Source organism: Haliaeetus albicilla, chromosome 9, assembly GCF_947461875.1.
Source record: "Haliaeetus albicilla chromosome 9, bHalAlb1.1, whole genome shotgun sequence".
Taxonomy (NCBI): domain Eukaryota; kingdom Metazoa; phylum Chordata; class Aves; order Accipitriformes; family Accipitridae; genus Haliaeetus; species Haliaeetus albicilla.
The window spans coordinates 23,366,772-23,392,313 of record NC_091491.1 but is presented as its reverse complement, the minus strand read 5'-3'; the positions used below and the strand labels follow the sequence as shown (position 1 = coordinate 23,392,313).

Genomic DNA, 25,542 nt, shown 5'->3' with positions numbered 1-25,542 from the left:
ATGTTACACCAACACAAGTAGATCATATTCCTTCAGACACAGTACTGTTTGTGTAAGAAAGCTATGTTTTGAGTCTCCAAAATGCAGTAGCCTTCTTATCCGCTGCTTTTGCTTCCATGGGGGAATTCAGTGTAGCAGTGATTTGAAGTACTATCTTGGGTTGGCCTGCCTTCCACCGAGATCTATGCTGTTGCTGGTGAAGGCAACACACAAAATACATTTGCTTGTCAGATTAAGTAGATAGATAGTTTAGAGTTGGTTTTCTGTTATTCCCACTGCAGGGTGGCACTTTCTCACAGTATGACACTGGTGATCTTTACCAGGGGATGCGTTATACTCTGAGCATCTCTGCACCCACGTGATGATCGCTTCCCTCTCAGAAGGAAGGGTGGGGGAGAGCAGAAGCATCCTGTGAGGACCTGCTACATTTGAAAAGGCCACTCATAAGATGAGGATTTTGTCACACTGGTGGAAGCTGAAATTTGCTGAACATAAGAGCACATTGTGTTTAAATCATGTTGGAAATGTACAAACAAAAGAAAATATTTCCCCAGGTGTTTACAATATGTTTCGAAGCAGACACATTGGCTTGTGGTGACTGGATTTATTTTTAAGTCTTGGCTTGATACTGGCAACATTTTTCAAGATTTCTTTAATTAGCGGTAATAGTGCACATGGATTCTTCATGATATGTGCTGATTTAAAAAAAATTTCCTGAACTCTTGAGAATAAGTCAAGGCAGTGGAATATAGTCTAAGTGAAATACTATGATTAAAAATAATAATAAAATAAATCATTTCAGTTAACATAGAAAGCATATAACTGCTACTGAATAAAGTTTGGGATCTGGCTAATTTTAATAAACATTACATAAAATGCAAATAAAATATTTAGGTTTGAGTTATTTAGTTTTAAGTGATTTTTTTTCCTTGACTTTCCAAAACTGTTTTTCAACTTTTAAACTCTCCCATTTAATTTTATTTGTATTTTTTTTCTGATGTCTTACTGTTACATTACTTCTTAATTGTGTTCTGTCACAAAACAACATCCGAAATCTGCAGTTACCTGGTATAAAATGGGAGTTAAACACAGTTGCAAACCAAACCTCAGGCCATGTGAAAAGGGTGAAGCCATGACATAGTGACAGTGAATAGTAATAGTAAAAACTATTGTGTTAAAACATCCAGAATTACAGATTCAGAGCTTCAGTGTGTTCATTTGTAAAAACCTGTGAAGAGTCAGGGCCACACTTATGGTCATTTTAAAGATAAATTATTTCTAGTATTTTTACCAAAGCTGGTCCGAAGCACATTAAAATCAAAGGGAAAGAAGTACGTGTGTAGATCAGACCCCCAGTGCTTACTGTAAAGGTGTGGGGGTGTTTTGGTTTTTTTTGTATGTGCCTCTACTGTTCTGTAGTGGTGAGTGCGTGGTGCGGCATCAGTGGCAATAAGACTTGCTCTGCAGTTTTGAATTTGTTCAAGGGGTTTTGGTGAATTAGTTTTGGACTAACTCTGGTGCTAGTCAGGTGCCATCTGCCTTCCTGCTGCCCAGGAAAAGTAAGAAGCCAGGGCAAGCGGCAGAAGGTGGGTGCTACGGCTGATGGGGTGGCAGGCAAGGCAGTGGAGTGGCAGTGGCCGGAGCCAATGAGCCTGGAGCCGTGGCTGTGCCAGCAGCATGTGATACGGGTGCCAGTCAAGTAGCACCCATTTAGCATGTCCCAATGGAACTGAGGTGGTAATACACAGTGTTTCTGCACAGCCCAGGCAGGTTCCTGCACAGAGTCCCACTTAATTTAATGGGGCTCCAGGTGGCAATAGAGCTCTGTGCAAGTATGTTCATCGGGGGGTTGCTGTAGAGTTTTTGATACTGTTGAGTGTGTCCCTTTCAGGGACGTTTAATACATATCTGCAGTTCTGGAAAAAATGCAAATCTATAAAATGAGCCAAAATCTATCTGTAAATAAAAGCATAAAATTTGGCATCATTGCAAATCACTCGCTACTGAATTCAAGTCTGGGATCTGACTCATTTTAATAAAGAACTAGGGCTTGAAGGCAAATGCTTATCTGTAGAGGAAACAAAATCTTGTTACCCAATTTTCCTCAGTGAATTTCACTCATGTAGTGCAGTTCAGTTAGTGTTCCTAAAGTGTTTGGAGATCATCAGATAACCTTATTGACCTGAAGAAGGGAGAGTATCATGGAGAAAGCCAGAGTTAATGACCTGGGTAGGCAAATTACAATGTGTGTTTGCTGTTCCCTGCTCCCTCTCTGACCTCCACTATCCTTCCTAAGTGCTCTTTGGCTCTTTAGCAAAGTCTCTTCCTCCCTCTTCAGTGTGTCTTGCCCATTTTTCTTTCTCTGTGGTCGCTTCAAAAGATACTGCTGCAGGAGTGTGAGACTGGTGGGCTTTGGGAAACATAAGCAGGTGGAAGGAGTCTGCGAGGAATAAATAGGAAATGTAGACTTAAATGTCAGTGAGGGAGGCAAAGGGTAAGGAGAGGTGGAAAAGGATATAGAAGTCTATAGGATGAGAAAGTAAAAAAATGTTGCTGAATCTAGACCCATCCTCAACTATTGCTCATCACAGATCTCACATCTCCAGCCCCAGTGCCTTGTCCCTGCTAGCTGCTCTCAGAAACGGTTCATGTGGAGGCAGAGGGACGTTTAGTATGTACAGAAAAAAACCAAGAGAGGGATTCCCGAGGTAGAGCAGAGGCTCCATCTATCCCTCTGTCCTAAATCTTAAACCTGAGTGGGAGTGTGTAATTGAGGAGTAGACATTGTGGCCAAAGGAGGCAGCAGCTGTGTGAACTAAGCATCTCATTCTGAAAAGAGGATGAAGCCAGATCAAACTATATGGTGACAGATGGCCCACATCAGAAACCAGATGGCCCAGTGAGTCCCACCACTTGTGCTATGAAATAGCAAGCAGAGGAGAAGCCCACCGTGTAGTCCAAAACTTTGTTACACTCTTACGTAAGGGCCGCTCATGGTTTGTAAACGATGTTACGCCTAGAAATCCAGTCTATGATGGCTGATTCGTAAGCCAGCATGGGCTGCTTGCAGGAAGGGTGACAGATCTGAGACCCAACTTACTTTTACAAATACGTCTACATGTGGCTCATCAGCTAACATGCCTTTGTGGCTTTCAGGCCAGGCTGCCTTACAGGCTGTACAGATGTACCTTGTGAGATGCTAACACTCAGTTAAGGTCTTATCTGATTGATAGTATCCACCGATGATCATTGCAGCTGCTGCAGGGTGTACAGTTATGAGTAATTGTCTGCTTGTTTACAAATGCGTGTAGCCTCCCTTATCTCAAACAACCTTTGTTTTCTGCGGTGGGCCACCTCATGGACCTGAGCACTCTAATCTAGAAGTTGGTTTACCTGCAGCAGGGCAGTGTGGAGGCACGCTGGTCCAGGCATCCCTGCTGTGGCTGGTTGCCCTTCCCATTTGCGGCATGTGTAATTGCTATAATATCAATACTAACCTATGTGTTTTGCAACTCTTATTATGTCTGCATTTGTGAAGTCTTGCCTTGTCATTTCTTGGAGGTAATAAGAGCCATCCAAGACTTGGAAAACTTAAAACATGAACTGAGAATGACGTGAAGGAAAGCAGATTTATAGCTAAAATATCCCACTAATCCAAACCCCATCTGTTTAGTACCCTGTCCTGGAAACAGATTTCAAAGTGTTTCTGAAATGTTAATCTAGTACTGAAATTCTGATCTACTGTTAATGTCAAGTTTATTAAGAGATGTTTTGTACATATGTGAGTACAGGAAAACTTAGTGGGGGGGATTTGTGTGCTTTGTACACAGGGCTTGTATTTTTCAAATTAAAAGCTTCAAGTTCTGTTGATCATTAGGGCAATATAGTATCCCAATATATAAACACAAGCACCTTCCAACAGTGCATTAAGTGATGCCACTAACTTGTCAGCAAATTAAATGTAAAAACAATACCATCCAGACCAAATAGCTTTGGCTGGCACTTAGATCAAATGGAGAGATGTCTTCCCTTTCTCTTTAAATCTGGCACAATAAGGACAGTGATTAAAAGCACTAAAGCTTGACAGCATTAGTGAGCTTGTTTCTCAGGAGAGGCTGTATCTGAGAGGAAACTAGGGTTCAGGATCCCTGTGTCCTGTCTGTTGAACCATGGAAATCTGTGCCAAGGGCTCCTTTCTTGTCTAGGAGCTCTGAGCCCGGTGCGCATCTTCTGTATCTCTCATCTCAGACACTGAATGCATTTGAAATACAATGCTATTATTTCTGATGCACCCATATTAAATGTACAAAAATAAAATGTTCCTAATTAAAACATTTGTAGGTCTGGTTTAGTAACCGTCGTGCTAGATGGAGGAAACAGGCAGGAGCCAATCAACTGATGGCTTTCAACCATCTGATCCCAGGAGGATTTCCACCCAGTGCCATGCCAACTTTGCCGACGTACCAGCTCTCTGAGCCCTCTTATCAACCCACCTCCATACCGCAAGGTACAGTAGCCAACAGGTACTTGGTTACAATAGTGTTATTGGAGCATTTCCTGTGTTGATCTGTTGTAGAAATATTTTCTTCTCTAATGTAGAAAAAGAGGTGTTGGCTAATTTAGGGTCTGTGTCAGTGAGGACCTTGCAAGCCTGCTCATTTTAAGCATGTAAAACTAGGGTTTGTTTTGCTGCAAGAAAGGGCTGGTTACGTGTGAACAGTGCTAGCTAGAGAAATAATAGCCTCCTGCATGGCAGAGGTGCAGCGTTGGTAAAGCGACATACGTGCTTCCCTACCCTTCTATTGCATTGGCCTCCTTTGCTGAGAGTGCCCAGCGTGGCGGGGAAGGAGGCAGCAGTTGTGTTCTGTCGTCTTTGTTGCTTTTGATGATGGTGCACTGGAAACTTCTGTAAATACGCTGAATATTGATCTGATGGTGGAAAAAACAGCTATTCAGACCATCTTGTTTCACATTAGGTAGTAGCAAGTCTCAGTATTGTAAAAATTTGTCTTAATGTTGTCAGAAGTTCTATGAACTTTGATGAATTGGGGGTGGGTGGGGAGGGAACAGAGCCTTAAATGTAGGCTACGTTAGATTTTACTGTTAAAGAAAAACCCTATAGGTGAAATTTTATAAAACAAGTTACTGCACTCTTCCTGTTCCCTCCTTGAGATTTGGATTCTAACTGTTGGTGGATGTTCTAATTAAGGAAATTTTTTCAAAGTCCAGGGCTTCTCCCATCCATTGCTAGGTTCACTACAAACCACGGCAGAATCTCTGTGCTGTGACCAGGAGGGGAAAGCCTGTTACCAGTCTTCTAAGCAAATAAAGCTTTCCCTTTATATATGTGCATATATAAAAAAAATATTGCTGTATCAATTCTGAACAATATGTGCCCACTAAAAATTGTCTGAAAACTGCATGTGTCTGTTATGATTTTTACAGTCTATTTAAGATTTTTTTTGTAATCTTATTGGCCAGCTAAATATCTAGCAATATTAAAGATTTACCTTTCTACTTAACTAGTACTTAGATGCAGGTCCTGATGCAATTCTGTCAAGGTGAGCTTCACATAATGAACTTATTATGCCAGAAAAAAGGAGGAAAACATATCAACATGTTTCTTTTGCTTCTAGCTGTGTCTGATCCAAGCAGTACCGTCCATAGACCTCAGCCTCTCCCTCCAAGCACTGTACACCAAAGCAGCCTCCCTTCAAATCCAGAGAGCAGCTCTGCCTATTGCCTACCCAGCACCAGGCATGGATTTTCCAGCTATACAGACAGCTTTGTGCCTCCGTCCGGGCCCTCAAATCCCATGAACCCTGCCATTGGCAATGGCCTTTCACCTCAGGTCAGTCCTGTGTTTTCAGACAGAGGATTTGCTGTATACCAGAACCAAAGAGTCTATTCCCTCAGGCCACAGTATAATGAATTGCCAAATTTAAACCATAATGTATTCTTTATACAAGCCACATGATTTCAGTTTGCTAGTTTCCTTCTTTTTTTATTTTTTCCTCCTACTGGCTGAATCAAGAGTCAGAGCTTATATTTAATTTCAAGTGATTTATAATGTAATCATGCAGGCTTCGTGTTTACATTCAGTTGTCAAGCATTTGTAATGTACTGCTATTCTCCTGAAGAGCCATTGCTAGGTACAGAAAGTAGATAGTGTAGTTCTTCTGTGAGTAAAATATCTCCTTAAGATAACCTCACCAAGGTTTTACAGAATGATACAGGAAAATTACAGGCAAGTTGTACAAGGAGAGTTCCAAGGAGGGCTGAACAGTGTGCATTGAGATGAGCTATAATTGAGTTATAAATACATAAATTAGGAGTATTACTGCTCTTTGGCAATATATAAATGCATGAATACCATAATTGTTTTTCTAATTTGTGTGAGCTCTTTTTAGGAAATCACGTTAATAAATTGCCTTGATAATTGAGTGTCAGAAGGTTGGTTAAATTTTCCTACACACAGCATCTGTCTGAAGCTGACATTATTAGTTAAAGCTTGAATAGATGGTAGTTTATTTTATTAGCAAAAGCTTTGCCCAGGTGCTTGGAAAGAGATGTCCACTAAATTCTGAGAAGTCACAAAGAGGATGCAATCTATAATTACAATCAGGAATCTCTTCAGGGCTGAAAGTGAGAGTTTTAACAGCTTTATCTGCTTTCTACCCTTTTTTTCCTCTCAGTGGTTAGAAAAACAGAGAGAAGCTCAGAATGACACAAATGAGAAGTGAAAAGACAATTATACTCAATTACACACTAATCACTGACTATCACCACTGCCTAAGCAGGGAGAGGGCATTCTAATAGGCAGAAAATGAGATTTTAATGGCACAAAGGGTGGCCAAAATAACGACTCGTATATCTTTGCCTCCTTCGTTTTCTTCAACTTGTGGTTTGCATCTCGGGAGTACAGTTCCTGGTTCCTGTGCAACGGTGATAACTCTGTGCAGCTGAAAAGTTCAAAGGCACTGGAGTTGAAAAGAATGAATAACAAAGGCAATGAAATAAACATTTTTGCCCAAAGGCAAAAGTTCATAAACCCTTTTTTGTAACAGTAAATGTAATTAAGTTTCACAGATTCCTATAGCATAGAGTGGGGTACGAAACTTTGTGGCTTGAAATCTCAGGAAAAAAATACCAACAGAAAAACAAACGGAAGTACTTCCAACAGGACTTGAATAGATTTTGTTCTAAAGAATTCTGATTTCTAAATGCAATCTCCAACAAAAGCTATGACATTATATTAGTTGCTGCATTTTTCCTTTTTTTTTTTAATGGCCAGTTTCATAGTGTGCAAGGCTTCCACATTTTTGACATAAATATCTTCTGGGATTTAGTGTTAATCCATCAAAAGTAGTTGTTAGTGTCAGTGTAAATGTATGTTGGTTCTGGCTATGGAAAATGTGATCTTTTTTTTTCCTTTCACAAAGCTTTTATTGTCTGTGACACCAAAGTGGAGCGCAACAGTAAAGAAATCTTGTGATGTCTGGGTAAAGTGGGACAAAAAAGTAAGGCCAGGTTTCCTCGCCCCAGTCTTTCTGATTTGAGGTTTGATATAATCAAAAGGAGATCTTGGAGCAGATTAGACAACTTTAATCAGTTACTGTGCTTCTTTACACCCAGCCCTGTCTTTGCACTCTGCAACTTCTGTTATTTTGGGTTTTTTTCCTTAGACTTTTGAAACCTTTTTTCTACCCCAGCGCTTAGAGGTCCTGGCCGTGTCCTGTACCTCTACTGACAGGTTAAGGAGGAGGCCGATCACTCAAAAGCTGACGTCAAGTGTTCATCACTGAACACATACAGGAGATTACTTATATCCATTTAGATTTCGAACAGCTTCTTGGCAGCTGAATGGTTACCTATGCTGACTGATAAAGATCTCACCATCAAACAAACAAATAAACAAACAAAAAGCCCAGCCTGAAATTCATGCAGTGTTACCAACAGCTCCTCTAAACCAGTTTTGGGGCTTAAACAATGACTTAGAGACATGTATAAAATGCATGTATGTATAAAATTACATACCTAGGCTTTGTGTTTGAGTGGTACCACCTCAAATATGTAAATTATGTGCAACAAACTGTGGAATTCTAGCAAAAGAGCATTGTGCTTTACACCCAAAAGATCCTCAGACATCGCTCACGTACATGCCATGTTACTGTGTGTGAAATGCCCCTTAGTCGTGGGTTGTGTAGCAGTGCATCCCCTTGTCACACTTCCCTGGGATGCCTCTTCCCGCAGGTGCCCAGCTGCTGACCGAGCGGCTGAGGTAGCAGTGGCCGGCAAGTCGGAAGCCAGTTCTGTGTTGGGGATTTCATGAAGAAAGACAAACAGTTTTCCTGCTGAGTGGGCATGTTGCAGTGCCCTGCCTATGTGCGAGGAATTTAGATGAGAAGGAAAGAGGGTCTTTTTACTAGCTGGTGGATTTTTGACCACAATAAATCTGGGCGTGTGAGCAATTAGCATAATGTTTCCACCCATCGCTGTCTCTCTTGCAGGCAAATGCTCTGGACATACTGTGTGTAAAGCTGAATTTATGGTGACTTTAGCGGGAGGAGGGAGATTTGTGTGAAGCCCGAATAATCTTTTGTGATTTAAAAAAAACCCTCAGAACATGCAGAACAAAATCTAATATTAAGATTCATGGGATCATATTCTTACCAGTCTTAAACCTCCTTTTCCCCTTTGACTTCAGCTTATTCCAAATGAGGGTCTAACATGCAGACCCCCAGGGAAGCTTTATTTTCCACACAGGGTGTTTCCTTTCTAACTTTGTTCTTGAATACGATGGACAAATATGTTAAGGCAAGCACTGGGTGAAGGCAAAGGACAAGTGGAGATGGCTAGGGTGCTGTAATTTTATTTTTATTGTGTTAGCCTTGAATTTGGAAGTTAGAGAGGACTGTACGTCTTGGTCATTTTTAGGAAGCAGAATGCTCCACAATGTACCTGTCTTGCAGGCTGGAAAAGAAAATGTTGTTGCTCTTGTTTAAATGAATACGAGAATAGAAACAGTCCCACATGGTTAATATTCAGAATGTTTTAACATCAAGACAAGATCTGCAGATCTCCTCTACATGACTGATTATTCTCCTCGTTCATCTGGTTTACTCGTTACTACCTGGCTGTTGTGAGACAACCTCTGTCTTACAGACCTGCAAAGGCTTGACTTGTGCAGGAATATTAATGTCTCAGGGAACTGGTAGCCAGGAGTCTCCTTGTTTGTATTTCATGAAAAAGCAACGAAACTGCAAGCATGCTATCTCAGCCAGAGCTCTTTAAATATAACGTCAGAATGGAGATTATTAGTGTGTAATATATGTAAATTGCATATTTTAATGTTTTCTATGCCTATTATGCAGCTTCTTGGCTTTCATGCGTTCATTTATGGGAATATTGTATTTCCTTTTCAAATTAGGTTTCCGTTGCTCAGTGCATTTTCTTTTAACAAACGTTTGTTAACTCAGAATTATTAGGGAGTAGCATATCTATGTGTTAATATGTGTGTACAGGACTTAAGTGTGCCTCTGAATTGGCATGTCACTTTCTGATTCTGGCATTAACAGTCATCGTCAGTTCTTCCATGGAAAGCAGAAGAGCAACTGCAAAAACATTTGTCTTGCAACTGCAGGTGTGCGGTCTTACTAAAGAGCAGATTGGTTTTAAGACGGGATATCAATATTTTGAACTGCTTCATTTAAGAAAAGGAAAAAGGTTTTTCTGGTGTACGTGGGCATCCCCTGATCTTGTCATGTGCTTTTTATTAGTGTCAAAGCAGCAGAGTTTGCCCTAGCCTAGGCAGTTCAGGCAGTTTGCTGGTTTTGAAGCGTGCTGCTTTGGACTGCTTGTGGATTCAGATGGAGTGGCAATACTCTGCTCGCATTGCTGCCCAGGAGGCCACTTGCTTTCTGTATTTAATCTGTAGGATACCCAGGCTCAAATAGTACTGCAGTGTTAAGTTTTTACTGGAAAAAGAACAAACGTGCATAACCTGTCTCCTGCTGGACGTAATTTTTTTTCCTCCCTGCCCTCTAGAAAACTTCGCAGAATTACTTTTTCCTTTTCCTTGCCATCTTCCCCCATAACTGAGTCAAACCCGTAGCTTTAAAGGCCGCAGTTTCAAAGCAGGAAGTGGATTGAATGCTGAATGGGTTGTGTAGAAGATCATAACAGTCTTTAACAAAGTTTGCAGTTCTCATGCCGTTACCTGGAGCTCAGGAATAATCTTGATATGAAAATTCCAAACTTTGCCGTGAACAGTAGTAAAGATGCAAGCTGTTTCAAGGTTTCTTTCTTCTACTGTCAAAACATTTCACTGCCTGAGTTTAAGAATTATCTTGTAACTCTTTTTGGTGAGATAGATCTTAGGCAATTGGCTTCTCTTAAGTCTTTGAGAGCACTTGGTTTTCATTAACCTGAAGGATGGATCTGACGGCAGCTGTCGAATCAGTTAGATATGTTCATATTGTTAACTCTGTTTTTAAGGGAAACGCACGAACCAGTGGCTAAAAACTTGCATTCCCTTATTAAGAGGGGCAAGAGGGGGACAAAAAAGCAACTATTAATTTATTATACTTTTTCCTATACCTTCTGTTGAATTACTGTCCAGCTGGTTGCCCACAGAAACATTTCATTTGGATCCAAGTCCCACACCAATGATCTCATGATCTTTGTCACAATGAACTTGGCTTTGAGAGCTTTTTGTTTAATGACCCAAGAACATGAGACAGAGCTCAGGGATTTCTTTGTGAGGAAGAAAGTTAATTCACATGATATCATTTTCATGAACATGAGTTTTTTTGTTGTTGTTGGGTGTTTTGTTTTTTTTAAATAAAAAAAAAAGTTCAGCCAATGGGATTGATTATTTTTGTTTCTGGACTGGGTAAAAATAGATGAGATCCAATAGTTTCATAACTGTTATGGTGCAAGAATAATAACATTTATTATTTGTTTTGTAAATATTGTAATATTATAAAAATACATTTATAGATAATATAACATATATAATAAAATATATTAATATAAAACCAACAATAAACAGGTGACCTTACATTTTGAATGTCCTCCTTAACTTCTCTCTCAGGGCCTACTTCCACCTCCATCCCCACCACGCCAGAAAGGTTGGGGCAGGTGGATGCGGCTTCAGCCTTCAAAAAACATGTCTCCTCTTACAGCTCAGAAAACTTACATGAAGATAAAAAAAGCTCTGGACCTTTCTGGAAACTTAAGCCACTTGTACTGTAACTTCATGAGAATAAATGTTTAGAAATACCATAAAAATATAAATATCTTAAATACAAAAATGTAAGAGTAAAATGACACTATATATAAAACATATCAGTTTCTTGGTTTTCTTAACCCCTTTTTAATGATATGGCTCATAAAACTGACTTATCTTCCTCCATAATAATTTGTACCATTTAGAATATACACAGGCTGAGTATTCAGCATCACTGCAGCCCTTAAAATAATTTTTTGCTTTTGCTACATGTCAAAGTTCAATTTAAACCACTTGTTAAGTGAACGTATGAGTCTCCTTCATAGAGTATAAGACTGGCATGCATTGGTGAACTTCTGATTCTTCAAGGAATTTTCAAAATAGAAATATCAACAGGAATCTGAATACTTGCATATTTATTCAATTAAGGACTGGTACACGAATGAGGGCTTTGTCATGAGTAATCACAGATGTCTCACTTGAGTCTTTAATTATGCTCTATATTTTAGATTTAAAAAAAAAAGGTACTAAAAATACCACAACTTGATTCAGTGAAAAGCATATATTGCAGTGGGATCTGAAAGAGTAGAATTTCATCCTTAGCAATCCTTAGAAAACAATGTATCCATCTTTAAATCTATCAGGCTCAATTTCCTTCAAAATATCCTACCTCGCTAGAGAGAACTGTTTTATTTTTACCTTTGTTTTGGCAGGATATCAGTAATAGTCATAATTTCCTCATAAAAGAAAGACTAAGTGCTGAGACAGAATACAAAGAGGCTTCCCCTGGTCAAAACAGCAAAATACACTTTTATTTGTCCCCAGTGCTGATTAGCCTAATGTTAGAGGCCCTGGCATATCCATTAATTGGAGCCTCATGAATAAACCCTTTCTTACTGGTTGGATTTCTCCAGTTATGCTTGTCCAGCATCTTCCCCCCCCCCCCCCCCAACCCCCCCCCCATTTATGGATACCTTACTGCTTTTATCTAAATGGCTAAGATTTTGTAGCAATTTCTGTTGGTAAATCCAGCCATGTAGGTGTAGATCATGCAATAGGTGGTGTTGTAGGGCCAAATGTTGAGTTTGGTGAGAGTCCTCCTGTGAAAGCTTTGCAGATCCTATCCCCTGGCCATCTGCAAGCAATAAAAATCTAGTGTTTGAATTTAAAAAAAAAAAAAAGGTGTATTTTTGGTTTGTTTTCTTTCAGAGAGAACAAACCCATGCATCCCAGTTGTGGAGGGAAGGTGTGTGAGAGCCCAGCTAGTGACAGCTGGGCTGGTTTTCGTGATGGCCAGAATCCTTCTTTTGTGTTTTGGGTTGAGTAGAGGTGGGAGGAGAAGAGTTCACAGGCAGAGAGCAATCTAATCTCAAATTTAGGCTTGTTATGAACTGTTGTAAGTAATATTGCCACATTCAAGCATTTAATCTCACAAGCCTACAATCTCTGAGACTGCTTGAAAAAGTTTTAAGATGTTTAATTTTATATATGTACTTATGTTCATATGTATATGATACATATAAATTGTGAGTATATGTCTATCTTTGGGCTTTGTTTTACCTTTTCAGTCATCTTGACAATTTTGAAGCTTTTCCATTCAACCAGGAGCTAAAGAATTAGCTTCTCTTTGAATTATTTTGGTAATGTTACCTAGTCCCATGACTCCATGATCTATCACCTGAAAAAAGACATGAGTTTCGTAACAGACTGTGATAATGTTATGAACATTAGTAATCTCCTGTAGATAAAAATATAATTCAGGATGGATCAAGTTATCCTCTTAATTACTCTTAACTGTACACCAGTGCACCTTCTCTAATGTCAGCATAGCTACCACTGATGTCCAGTGGTGTGAAATCAGTATGAGATTTCATTTGATATGAGTATGCAGAAGGTTAGATCATCAGATGGTCAAAGTCAGTGTATTTGCTCCTATTTTCATTAACTAAGTATGTGGATCCCAGCACTTGCCATTTGGCATGGAAATGTTTTCTGTTGTTTCTTCATATTTTTGACAGACATATTCATATGTATAAAATGAATCGGCAATGTGGTTCAAGGATCCTGTAGGTACAGATCCATGTAGCTAATTGATTTTAATAAATCTTCTAAGATCTCTCATTCTAATGCATCATAACCATCCTTTTTGTATTCTTTCTTGTGCAATATTTTGTTTTTGAGAGATATTTCTACAGTGAAAAGAGTTAACAGCAGGTAATGCCATTCATCTCAGAAGGAGTTTGAGATTTTCAGTGTTAGTGATGAATGAGGGTATCTGACCCACATCTGTTTTACATTAGAATGGAACATTGCCCTGACATCGTTAGGAGCATTTGTCAAGATTCCCTGGACAGAGCTTCTGTAAATTACATGCTGCAAATGTGTCAGGGTCAGATAAGAGGATATCATTAACTCCACTAAAGTTTACTCATGATTCTGTCAGTTCAACTTAATACGTTAACTACCAACAATTTTCCTTGAGCTGTTTCATTAAATCTTTCATTCACAGGAGGGGAAAAAAAATGTATCACTGTACCCAAAAAATATTGCACATGTTCTTTTCTCATAAATCGTATTAATTGCAGACATGGTCACAAAGCATATTAAATGCAGGCATGCGTAAATGAATTAAAACATATGAGAATTTTATTGTGCTTATGGTAGGTCCTACATCCTAAAATACCATCCATGTTAACAGGCATAATGTTTCATTTAAATAGAATAAGCTTTTTCTCAGTTTAATGGCCTTTATTTTGTTGATAATAGAAGTATTTTCTTATAGCTGATAATGGACCAGATGTTTCATACATGGTCTTTAAGGCTTTCATCATTCAATTTCTCTTTCTGGATCATATTCTCAGCTAGTGATGCTGTGCTGACCCCACCAGCAAGGGATTTGTCCTAATGGATATTTTGGATTGCTTGGGATGTGCTCTCTGTAAACTTTCTGTAGAGTTTGGTTGTTGCAGTTCACTCTGTTCTCTTTGCTTATTCCTAATTGGACCTTTGCTTTCTAATAGAATAGAACTATTTTATCAATTTTATATACTGTCTTTTGTTGTACAAGCTCAAAGGCTATGCGTCACCATTGCTGTGTGTTTTGTAAAAAATGCAAACAAAATATATGTAGCCAAAAAACTTACAGCCTGATTTTTTTGCGTTTCTAGGAGTTCTTTTCTAAAATAAATTGAATGGTTACAGCAGCATTTGGTTCTAGGTGTTAGATCAGCCCTTGATTTTTCTTTCAACTTCTTTGGGATCCAGATCAGCGAGGCCAACAATTACTACTTTGGCTCTCCCAAAGTAGTTCAGAGGGAAGTACATCTTTTCCAGTAATTTGGATGGTATATGGATAGAATAAATTTATTTTCTTCCCTAATTATTGTAAAACAATCAGATCTGTTTACTTATTTAGTAGTATACTGTTTCATACCAGCAGATCTGAGTTGCAAAATCCAGATCTTGGTGCATCTCTTGTACACCACTAAGCTGAGGGTGCTGAGCATCTTGCAGACATGGCCCATTAATGGCTTTCTAATTGATGAGGTGAAAGTCAGCCATGCCCTTCCTGTAACTCCTTGTATGGGTAATAAGGTCATGGCACATACCGTACGAAAGACTTCTGCCCTGAGGTTACTTCCCTTAGAGCTTTCAAAACAGACATGACCAAAAATCTAATTATTTAGATACTAATCAACTGCAGGATGATTCCAAAGGCCTCTGAAGAAGATATTTCTGTGAAGATGGTTACTGTTCAGACTTCAGTTTTCTCCACCTCAGAGACTGAGCGCTGTGCCAGTTCTGCTTCAAAGTGTCTATTAGATGCATATACACTTAATAAAAAGATGCCTGAAGACTTGTATTATTTAATTAATTTAAATTTTTTAAAGGAAATCTTATCAAATGCTAATTTTAGTTTGTCAGAGAAGATAAATCTCTATCCAAATATAGATGCTACTGAAGTTTGAGTGCCTTTTGAGACCAGGTCTGGATCCAGGTTTAAATTTCAAGGCTGATCTCTAACTCTAAAATAACTTCCAATCCCAACACTTTTGAGCTCACTGTCTTTGCTGTCGAAGTCCAAATAATGTTTTCTTGGGCTCTATTCTATTGAAAACATTAAACAGAAAAAAGTTTAGTTAAAGTATGTAGTTGGTAAAATAGCTATTTGGCTTACTCAGTAGCGGGTCCTTGAACTCCTGGTAGACTCAGCGTGTGATGCAAGAGGGCTCACGCAGAGAAGGGTGCCGCTGGGACTCCAGCAGGGCTGCGAGAGCGACACAAGCCCAGCCCATTCTCCCTGCTCTTGAACTTGGAACAGAACGTGGTAAAGCCTTGTAAATATTGGTATCGCAGAGGTGCTATGTGGGAATGGAAAGGGCTGGGCACTTACTTCAGATTTCTGATAAACCATGTGTGTTTTAAACTGTAGTCAAAACCATGATACTTGTGCCAACATAAATATTTTCCAAAGTAGTAATTTTCAATGTAAATGTTTAAGTTAAGCTACGTTTTTGTGGATCTTTCTCTTCTTTTAACTCTATTAGTGTTAAACGACAAGGATTAATATAATCTAAATGAACATAGGTTCTAATATTACATCCTACTGATGCAATGTCAGATCATTAAGCATGCTAGATTTTGTCAATTTCCAAAGGTTCAAGAAAAATATTTGTAATTCCTACAATACAAAAACTTACTGAAATAATCTGTAGAAATTTTAATAGTTTTCAGGAACAATTTTTTAGATTAAAAAGTTGAGAGCCCAGTTATTTCAGCTTTTAGGGTTTTTTGGGACAAAATGCTGTGCAGGTTGTTGTGCAAATAACAAGATTTTTCAATCTGTGGTGATTCCAGAGATTTTTTAAAATTGTTTTTTATTAACCTCAAATTCTTTTAATAGGTTTTGTGCATTGAAAAGATTATTTGAATTAAATAGAAAATATCTTATAGCCTGAATCCAAATTCTTCTTTTGTGTTTTTAACTTAAAAGTTATAAGATTTCAGCATCTAAATGAAGTCTTTGGCTATGTTTTGAAACTTCTTTTTGCATGAACGCTTCAGTTTGCGAAACTTTCAGTAAATACTATCAAACTCATGTTTTTCTGCTTAATGAAATGGAAGTGAACATTCTAGGGCTCTAAGTAATAATTGAACTTCTCTTGGCGTCTTTTTTTTTTGGTGAGATGTCTTGGGTGCATCTGATACAGAGATGTTTTGTGTTCTCAATGTGGGTATCTGGGTGTCTCTTTTTGAAGTACTCTGCTTGTGCTTCTTGCTCTTCCTTAGCAGACATGTAAGACCTGGGTAGGTCTTCTTTCCTACTTAAATCATGATTCCTGGGTCTTGTTTCATTTATTTATTAAAAACCAAACAAAACTCAGAGCTGGGACCACAAGTTCCCTACAATAATAATCCCTCTTCTTTTGTGATGGAAAATAAATACAATTCAAGAAGGAGCATCAGAACTTTAGGAACCAAACATGTTCTTATAAGCATTAATTTATTCTTTACAAAATAGACTCAAATTTTAATAATTTCTTTTTAGTTTATGGTAAGAAGGGCAGTAAAGCAAAATGACTATCAAATAGCATATGTCTGATATTTGTAATGCCTTTTTGAAGGAAGAACAACCTGTAAAGTATCAGAATATGCTGTTTTGTCAGAAGCTGTACATCAGCCATCCGTTATAAGCTGCAGACTATTTCTCAGGCTTTGAAGTGCAACTTACTCCAGAAGTAAGCAATTCTCTCAGTTGTACTTATTTTCAAAATGTGTTATAGGGATGTGCCAGGAAAGGAAATGCACACCAACTTATAGTGTGAGTGATTTTTGTACAAGAACTTATCACTATAGCTTCCTTCACTCCTGATTGAAAGCACAGGTGCTTTTGAAATTTTTTTTGCTCTTCTACTGGAAATTATGGCCTAGAGGGCTGGGCTTTTATAGGGACAAGCATGTATTTTCCAGTAATCTCTTTTCAACTAATCTTGACTGCTGATTTCATAACTGTTCATGTACAAGCAGCTTATTAAGGGAGTCACAGTTGACTCGAAGCTGGTCTGGAACACTTGACTATTTCTGTTGTGTCCTCTAACTTAGGGGATGAAGTTGAGAACTGGTGTTATGACCAGCACTTTACCCTTTCGCATTCACTTCTCCACAGGCCAGCACACAGGGCATGCAGCAGCAGGAGTTATGGCCACTCAGCCCCTTCCCCATGTGTTCAGATTGTTCTGGGTGCTGTGATTCTATGTTACTTCCATTGGTAGTGATTGATCAGCTCCAAATTAATTTCATTTTAATGACTGCTGATCTTGGAAAAGAAAATTGTGTGAGGTTTTTCACAGCTTTTCTGTGTTTGTAGATCATGCAGGACAGTATGGCTGAAGAGCCACTACATGCTTCTTATTCTCTTGAGTCCTCAAGGAATAAACATCTGCAAAGATCCCAGCTGGGGCATAGGAGGATCAGGCACTCTAAAATCATAAGTTTTTAAAATGATTTTTCCTTATTTGCCCTTAGTATCACTTTTTATTGGTTGTTAGCCATCAGCTTTTTTTTTGATGGATGATGCAACCAAATTCCACTTCCTCTTTGGATGAGATACTCAAAGCACAGTTTGAATACCCAGTCTACCTATTTTAGGAAATCAAATGATAGACTTGAGAACTCCTGTGGCTCTATAAGCAATACAGTTCTTCACATATGTTAACCCTTTCTATTATTCTGCCTTTTATTTTAGGTAATGGGACTCCTGACTAACCATGGTGGTGTGCCTCACCAGCCCCAAACTGATTATGCCCTGTCCCCTTTAACTGGGGGCCTGGAGCCCACCACCACTGTCTCAGCCAGCTGCAGCCAGCGGCTAGATCATATGAAGAGTTTAGACAGCCTGCCTACATCCCAGTCCTACTGCCCACCGACTTACAGCACCACGGGTTACAGCATGGACCCTGTCACAGGCTACCAGTATGGACAGTACGGACAAAGTGAGTATTGGGACGTTTGCACTGTGAAGCGCAATACAGTACCCGTTTGTCAATGGTCTGTACTTTCTGTCTGTAACAAAGAAAATTATGAGCAGAGATCCTTATGGCTGACTACTACTTCCCTCCAAAGCTGAGCAGACTGCACTGGTGAGATAGCTGATTGTTCGAGCAAGATTTCTGCTGCATAATTATTTTCTTAAGTGATGTCAACAACATCTTGATGTTATTAATTGTTGAGACATGAAACCTGATTGCCATTAGGTAAAACATAAGGGTTGTCCAAAATGAAATAACCACTGGCATTCCACTATTAGAAACACATGTTCTTAATGAGGTCAGCTCAAGAATCATTACAGTATATAATCCCAGATACATAGAGTTTTGTCAAACTTGTCCTAGGAATAAAAATATTAGTCCCTTTCCTTTGATATATCAGTATTAAATATGACAATGTCAACCTGTAGTTGGCATGGCCCCATGCTGTGAGGTTGTCACAGCATGACTTAAAAAGCTTCTTTCGCTTTTTTTGCAGGTGCCTTTCATTATCTGAAGCCAGATATTGCATAAATGAACTGTCCACTTCAAGTTGAAGCTGGTCTTGTTTTCCGGTCTCACTCCAAGGCTTGGATACGAGGGATCTTCTCAACGCACTGCAGTCTAAACTGGGGCAGTCCCATTGAGAGAAGCAGGCTTGTTATGTTCTCTCCAGTCATAGCTTTTAGTAGACTTTTGAAGGCTGGACAAAGCTGTACAGAAGACAAAGTCCAAAAGCAATAATGAATAAGTAAATGCGACATGGTTCATTATGAGTGGGTATACAAAACAGAGCAGTATTTAATATCACTGCCTGGCACAACATTCCATTTTTTGTTGTTGAAATTAATGTGCATTGATGGGACAAATGGAACATTTTGAAACTTAGAGCAGTTGAGCTCTGCGTGCTCTGACTCATCTGACATCCAGTACTGACTTTAGTCTAACTTAAAAACTGCTCAGTTTCTGAAGCAAGGGCAGGAGAACCTCTTTCATTTTACACACTGGAAATTGTCATCAAGAGGAAATGTCACAGTCCATAGGAAGCTAGGATAAGTGCAAAAGACTTCCAGAGCAACTTATTGGTTACCTTACCATGCTTTTGTAATCATGTTGTCAATAAATGTCACTTACAAGTTTTGCTTTACCAAGAGACGAGGTCTTGTGTAACGTGAAAAACAGATTTTACCTTTTTGTATGTGGAGACTTCCTAGTCTGTTTTACCTTTTCGAACAAACATGGGAGAAAAATAAATCAACAACAACACAACTGATTTTTCACAACTGCCTAGCAATGTGCAATACTGTGTACCTCACACAAACTTTGGGATCATCCGAAGTCATATAGATAGAATCAGAACTATATTTTTGCAGGTACTTTTATTTTTGCAGTGCGTAATTCCTGATAATAAAATACAGAAATGTTGCAGTCTGCTGGATGACTAAAATCCAGCTTGCTAATCATGATTTAAAGGTCATTTTCAGGAAACAATACGAAGAAATTATTACGTTTACATTTTTTTTAGTGATGTACAGGACATAGACAGAGATGGACCTGTATTTGACACATTTAAATTATACAGCAATATCCAATATAGAAAATATAGGAACCAAGGTTTACAAGAAGTTTGCATTGTGACATTTTAGAATGTCAATAAATTTGTGTTTTGTGTTGTTGAGAGGAAGAGGAAATGGAAGGCAGTGTTATTTATTTCTCTCGATTCTTGGAACAAAGAGGGAGGCAGAACACAAATACATTCCTTTTAGCATTAAGGACTATGAAGTAGTGAGTTAGACTAGGTTCAGTACAGAGGTTAGTTCACACATTGGTCTTAAGGGTGATGGAAAAATGAAATATTATCTTTGTGTTGCAGCCTCTACAACAACACACGTGTTGTAAAAAAACAAAAAACCAAACCAAACAAAAAACAAATGTCTTTCATGTAAAAAGTTCAGTAAATATTTACTATTTATAATGAATAAACATTATGAAGACTTGCAAAGCACTGATGATTTTGTCCTAAAATGTAGTGTTGTGGTAAATACATTGATACATTTTAACCTGAGTATCATGAAGAAATAAACCATGTTATCTTCAATGCAAACTGTATTCATTATGTAAGCATATTCTGCACACATCCTAGGTCCGTGGGAGCCTCAGGCAGCCTCTGTGCCCAGCTACTGCTAATGTGCCACCTGGAGCTCTGTGTTCGTTAATGAACTATGCATTTCTCAAGTGCTCTTGGTACCAGTAGTATGTCTTCCCAACAAGAGAAAAGTGTTGTGCCTTTGCTGCGTATTTAAAAGTAAAATAGGCTTAAACCCAGCATGAGTTGGGCAACTGAGATGGCTTCATACAATGCAAGAACTTTGTGATCAGTTATGGGTGGTACCTGTCCTGAATTTTTTTTTTTTCCCTTAGAAGCTTTAAGAATTTTTTAACAGGCTTACACACAAGCTGATTGAAACACAGGCAAGACCCTTCAAATCAAATGGAGTAAGTTTTAGTGGCACATCAGTGTGTGAGGAAATTTTACTTTACACTAGGCTTGGTGGACATCTAATTTCCTCACCATTTTGTGTGGGATGTTAACAACCTTGAATTTCTTTCAGCTTCTATTTCTGTGTGCATTTTATTTTTGGTTTATTTTTATTTTGTTCTTTTAACTCTAGACCTCTTCCACTGGAAAAGGAAGGAATATACTTTTTGAAAAGAGAGTGTTAAATACTGAAAAATGGGGGAAGGGTATTTCTTTTTTTCCTTCCAGTTTATGTTTCTCCGATATGCTTTTAATTTCTGTGACAATTAAAATTTAAAAGGCTCTTATTAATACCTATTCCCTGCTCTAAACTGCTAATTTTTCTGATTTTTTTCGATGTTGCTTCCCCTCCCCAAGGACTTGACCCTTGGCATTTGTCTTGTTTCCTAAGCTTGCTGCAAAGGCCAAATAATCCTCTTTTTCCCCACTTGCAATCCCTTTGCTGTAAAATGCAGGATAAAAGCCTGCTTGCTTGCACAGTTTGGAACTGGATGATGTCTGTATGAGTGCTCCTTCCCAGGGAGAGTGTACCTTTGTCAGAGGATGATTTGTTGTCTGTCCTTTTCTATTCCAGCAGCTGTGAGGGGTGGGACAGAGCTGTGATTTCTCCCCCCATCCCCGCAGTGCTACTGAGGTGCTTTCCCAACCTGAAGTTAGACAGGGGGCACTTTGGCTGCTCCATCCTCTTTTTAAGTGTCTCCCAAGCACTTCCTTGTGTGAGAGGCTAATGCAGAGCAGGAGAGCCTGGAAGCAAGACAGATACGGAGAAAAGCATCCAGTCCTTTTGCAGACAAGCCATGCAAGCGGGGAACTGGGATGAGCTCTTGCCAGAGGAAGCGAGGAGCCTGGGGCAGAGGGACAAAGCAGTTTCCTGATTTGTGATGCACCATAGGAATCTTTGACAGAGCCGTAAGGATTACTTGGGATACTGTTGATCCCTTCTTGTTATCACTATCAAGGCTGAAGAGGTTCTTGGGAGCCACGTGTGTTTCTGGAATACAAATCCTGAACACTCAGAAAGTCAAAGGGGCACAAGCCTACCATGGATATTGCGTTTGAGAGAAATGCTGTGGAATAGCTTGGAGGAATGTGCTTGTAGCAATGGAGTCCAAAACCTGCTCACTGATGAGTGCAGAAAGGATAGATCTTAGGGTCCTTCTTCTTTTTATTTGAGGGGGGTGGGGGTGGAGGTTGCATATTTACAAGATGGAAATAAATAATACCAGCTGCTTAACCAACTGTCTGTCATATCATAGATATAAGAATTGGAAACTCTTGAGAGACAGGCTTTGATGAAATAATATTTATTCCTTGTGGCACAATGGTGATTTTTAATTTATTCTTTGCTTTTAAATCTTCCTTTATCTACAAATAACCTCTACTCCCAGGAAAATACCCAATATATGCATTTTGGCATATATTTACATTGGTATATGTTACTATTCCTTTATTTGAGCATGTATAATATTTAATGAATGAGCTAGGAAAAGAATTATTTTGGATGGCACCTATTTTCCTTCTGTTTTCCCTGGATAATTCAGTGTATACCACTGAAACGAAACCTGTAAATAAACATTTTTCTCCAATAATCACACAGGTTTTTCTACTCAATATTGCTGAAAAGTCTTTTGTCTGTCCATGTGACCAATGCTGTTATTGTATCTTTCTAGAGCGATTTTGAAAGGCATGAAATGCCTATCTGAACCTACAAATCTTCACTGAAAATAGCTGATTGTTAAACAGATCTATGTCCTTAGAAATACATTTCTGCATCTATGTGATATTAGGCCTAGATATTTAATCCCTAGGTTAAGGTCTGTGCAAATTCAAACTTAAAAAATCTGGCTACAGGTCTGTAACCTGATCACCAAACTTAATGAAAAAATACAAAGTGACTTAATTTCGGAAATCCAAAACCCACTGCAAATTATCAAATGCTACTAATAATTTATGTAGCAAGGATATATTTGCATTTTCTCAGAAGTGTGACAAATGATAGTGTGCAAATTGTTTGTAATGTCTGAATTCTGTGATATATTGTCGTACATGTAAGAAATGTATTCCCTGTTGGTTAATGCTAATGTGTAAAGCATACATTTTTGCTATGTTAGTAACCATGAAAGTTCTCAATGTTTCCTATCCATAAAGTCTTCTGGCCTGAAAGTCTATAAAGTGGATTACTAAAACGTATCTCTGTATAAAATAACAAGAAATTAATTTAAGGCAATATCAATGAGACCATCAGAAACCTGGAACAGCTTGAATTCATAAACCTCTTTGTATTGTTCACTTCAGTATTCTGTTGCTCACTTAATAATTGCAAGAAAACCTGCATCCTGATTAGAAGAACTCATTATTTTGACTTTTCCAATGATATCTAGATATTGCCGAGAGCCAGACAAAAATAATCTGGAACAATATGAACAACTACACTAAATTAAATTGCCAAATTTCTGTTTAATTAACATTAGGTAGGTATTATGTTTAGACTATATATATGACATTGCAATGCTCATTTGCCACTGCCTAAAAAAGTCTTGTGTGTCTTTCAGTTTATTCTGTAGCTAGTGTTATCATAAATCATTGCCTATATTTATACAGTCATAGTGTGATCTTAAAGAATTACATGAGTTGATCTAAGTACATTCAAGATATTTTTCTATTGTAAAATAACCCAAATTGCAGTCTGTTTCTGCGGTCATTGTAGGTAATAGGCCATTTGGCCTGTCAGATTTTCAATACCTATTCTCTCCCAGCACTTCTGGGCAACTCATTGCAAGCTGGGAAGTTCTCATCAGTCACAAAGAGCAAAGTGCTTTAGGTAGATGGTTAGTCAGGTTCAAAAACTTACAATTTTTTGCAGTACAAGCAGGCTTCAAAATCAGTACATATACATAGTGCAGGTGCTCAGTTCTGTTTTGCTGTTGTGGTTCCACAAGCAACGCTTTGCAGTGCTCACACATAGTTTAAATCTTTGCTTTAATGCATTTATATTGCCTCAGAACTGATGACTGAATAGGCTCATAATCCAGAGTGCCTGTGGATACCTTGGGTGCTGCAGCTTTTTGACATGCACTGTTTATTCCTCAGCTACTCAGGCAATGTCATGAAAAATCATAATAAAACTAGGAAGACACATCACATTTGACCTTTGCTGAATAATTTAATAAAGATTGCTCGATACACAAATATGAAAGAGCAGTTGCTGATAAGAGCAGAACTATTGCTTCCTTGTCTGAGAATTGGAAACAGTTCAGAAGTTTTGTTAACTATTCGGTGTCTTCATCTTCAGCAAAGTTTGTCCCTTAGGCCATAACCAAATGTTAAGCTACTTGTTTCTTTCCGCACTCTCCTCCTTTCAGCACTCACATGGGTATCTTTTCTTGTGCTGTACACAATTGTGTTCTCAGTTTTTCTTATGCCTCTGTAAAATTATCCATGGTTTTTTCTCACAGACTCCATTTCATTTACACAAATATTTTTCTCCTCATACATATGCATTTATTCATAATGATCTCAAGTGCACATTTACACTCAAGTGTAAAAATTTAGCTTTGTAAGGATGATTGTTACAAGTACTCTGTATGCTTAACCCATAATACTTTATAATTCAGCAATTCAGAGATGGACAAAATTTCTTCGGAGCCCACCCTTGTGTGAGCATCCCTGCAGTCAGTACTGGAATAATTTACAAAGTGTACGAATCTCCAGAGGTTTTTGAAATGCTGTTTTAGCTCCACTGTATCTATCATGGTAAAGGGTCCATTGGGGCTTGGGAGCGGTGGGGCTGGCAGGGATCATCCAGCTCCTGCACAATACCAGGCGCAGAGCCTTGTCAGGAGTCTTGCCCATCTGTCGAGTACATTACCCAGCATTTGACTGAACCCTTTCTCCATCATCTCCATCTGAAGTCCCCACGTGGTGGAAGACACCCCCTTTCCCTCAGTGTCGTGGCTGCTCCCCCTTTCCCCTGCGGCTCTCTGGTGACCTCGAGCCCTTCTGCTCTGCAGGTGCCTGCCAGTGAGACTTTTTTCCCAGTGCCCATGTCAACTTAAAGAGTTTATCTCTTGCCTGCTCTTTCCAAATGCTGTGACCGCCCCACTGCCTCAGTGAGGGTTGCTGGCTGCAGGCCCTGAGGCTGTGGAAAACCCCAGTAGTTGCACTGCCATGGCTTCCTGCTGCCAGGCCTCGGGGCAGAGCAGTGCCGGTGGGCAGCTGAACGAACTGCAGCTGTTCCAAAATGGCACCTCACAGTTTCAGCTGGCAGTGAAACCTGAGGGAAATTTTTAAATGGCCAGGGTTGCCTGATTTGAAATGGGGAAAATGAATATGTGTTAAGAAGTAAGATGGAGTTCAGCTTTTCTTTTAGAACCCAGAGGGGTTTCTAAGTGCGGTGTAGTGTAGCTGTGGCAGGCCTGGGGTAGGGATGGCGGGGGGCACTGGGGGCCACTGTGGAGCACCTGTCCTGTGGGGAGCAGCCAAAACATGGCACCCACCAGCTGTGGAGGCAGGCAGCCCTGAGCAGAGCAAATGGCTGCTGCTCGGGGGGAGTTCATGTCTTGCTGGGGCTGGGGAAGACCGGCGGTGTGAGCAGGGAGGTGGACACTGCTTGGCTTGGGAGGTGGTGGGACTGGGCTCTGCGGTGTGTGAGGGCTGAGGGGTCAGCCATCTTGTCTCTCTGGTGCCGGGGTGTCCAGCTGCCAAGTGCAACGTAAACAGCATGGCTTTCCCTGTGGGTGGGTAGGGGA

The 25,542-nt window shown here is 39.3% G+C and overlaps 1 protein-coding gene across 2 annotated transcripts in view; it reads left to right on the top strand.

The window, feature by feature from the left end:
• PAX3 (paired box 3) overlaps window positions 1-20,171 on the top strand; it is an 82,222-nt gene extending 62,051 nt beyond the window's left edge. For both annotated transcript variants that reach the window (XM_069792094.1, XM_069792093.1), the window contains exons 6-9: window positions 4,342-4,507; window positions 5,637-5,851; window positions 17,976-18,222; window positions 18,755-20,171. In XM_069792094.1, coding sequence (XP_069648195.1) covers window positions 4,342-4,507; window positions 5,637-5,851; window positions 17,976-18,222; window positions 18,755-18,789 — 663 coding nt within the window. In that variant the 3' untranslated portion in view covers window positions 18,790-20,171. The remainder of the gene's footprint in view (window positions 1-4,341; window positions 4,508-5,636; window positions 5,852-17,975; window positions 18,223-18,754) is intronic.
• The last annotated feature ends 5,371 nt before the right edge of the window (window positions 20,172-25,542 follow it).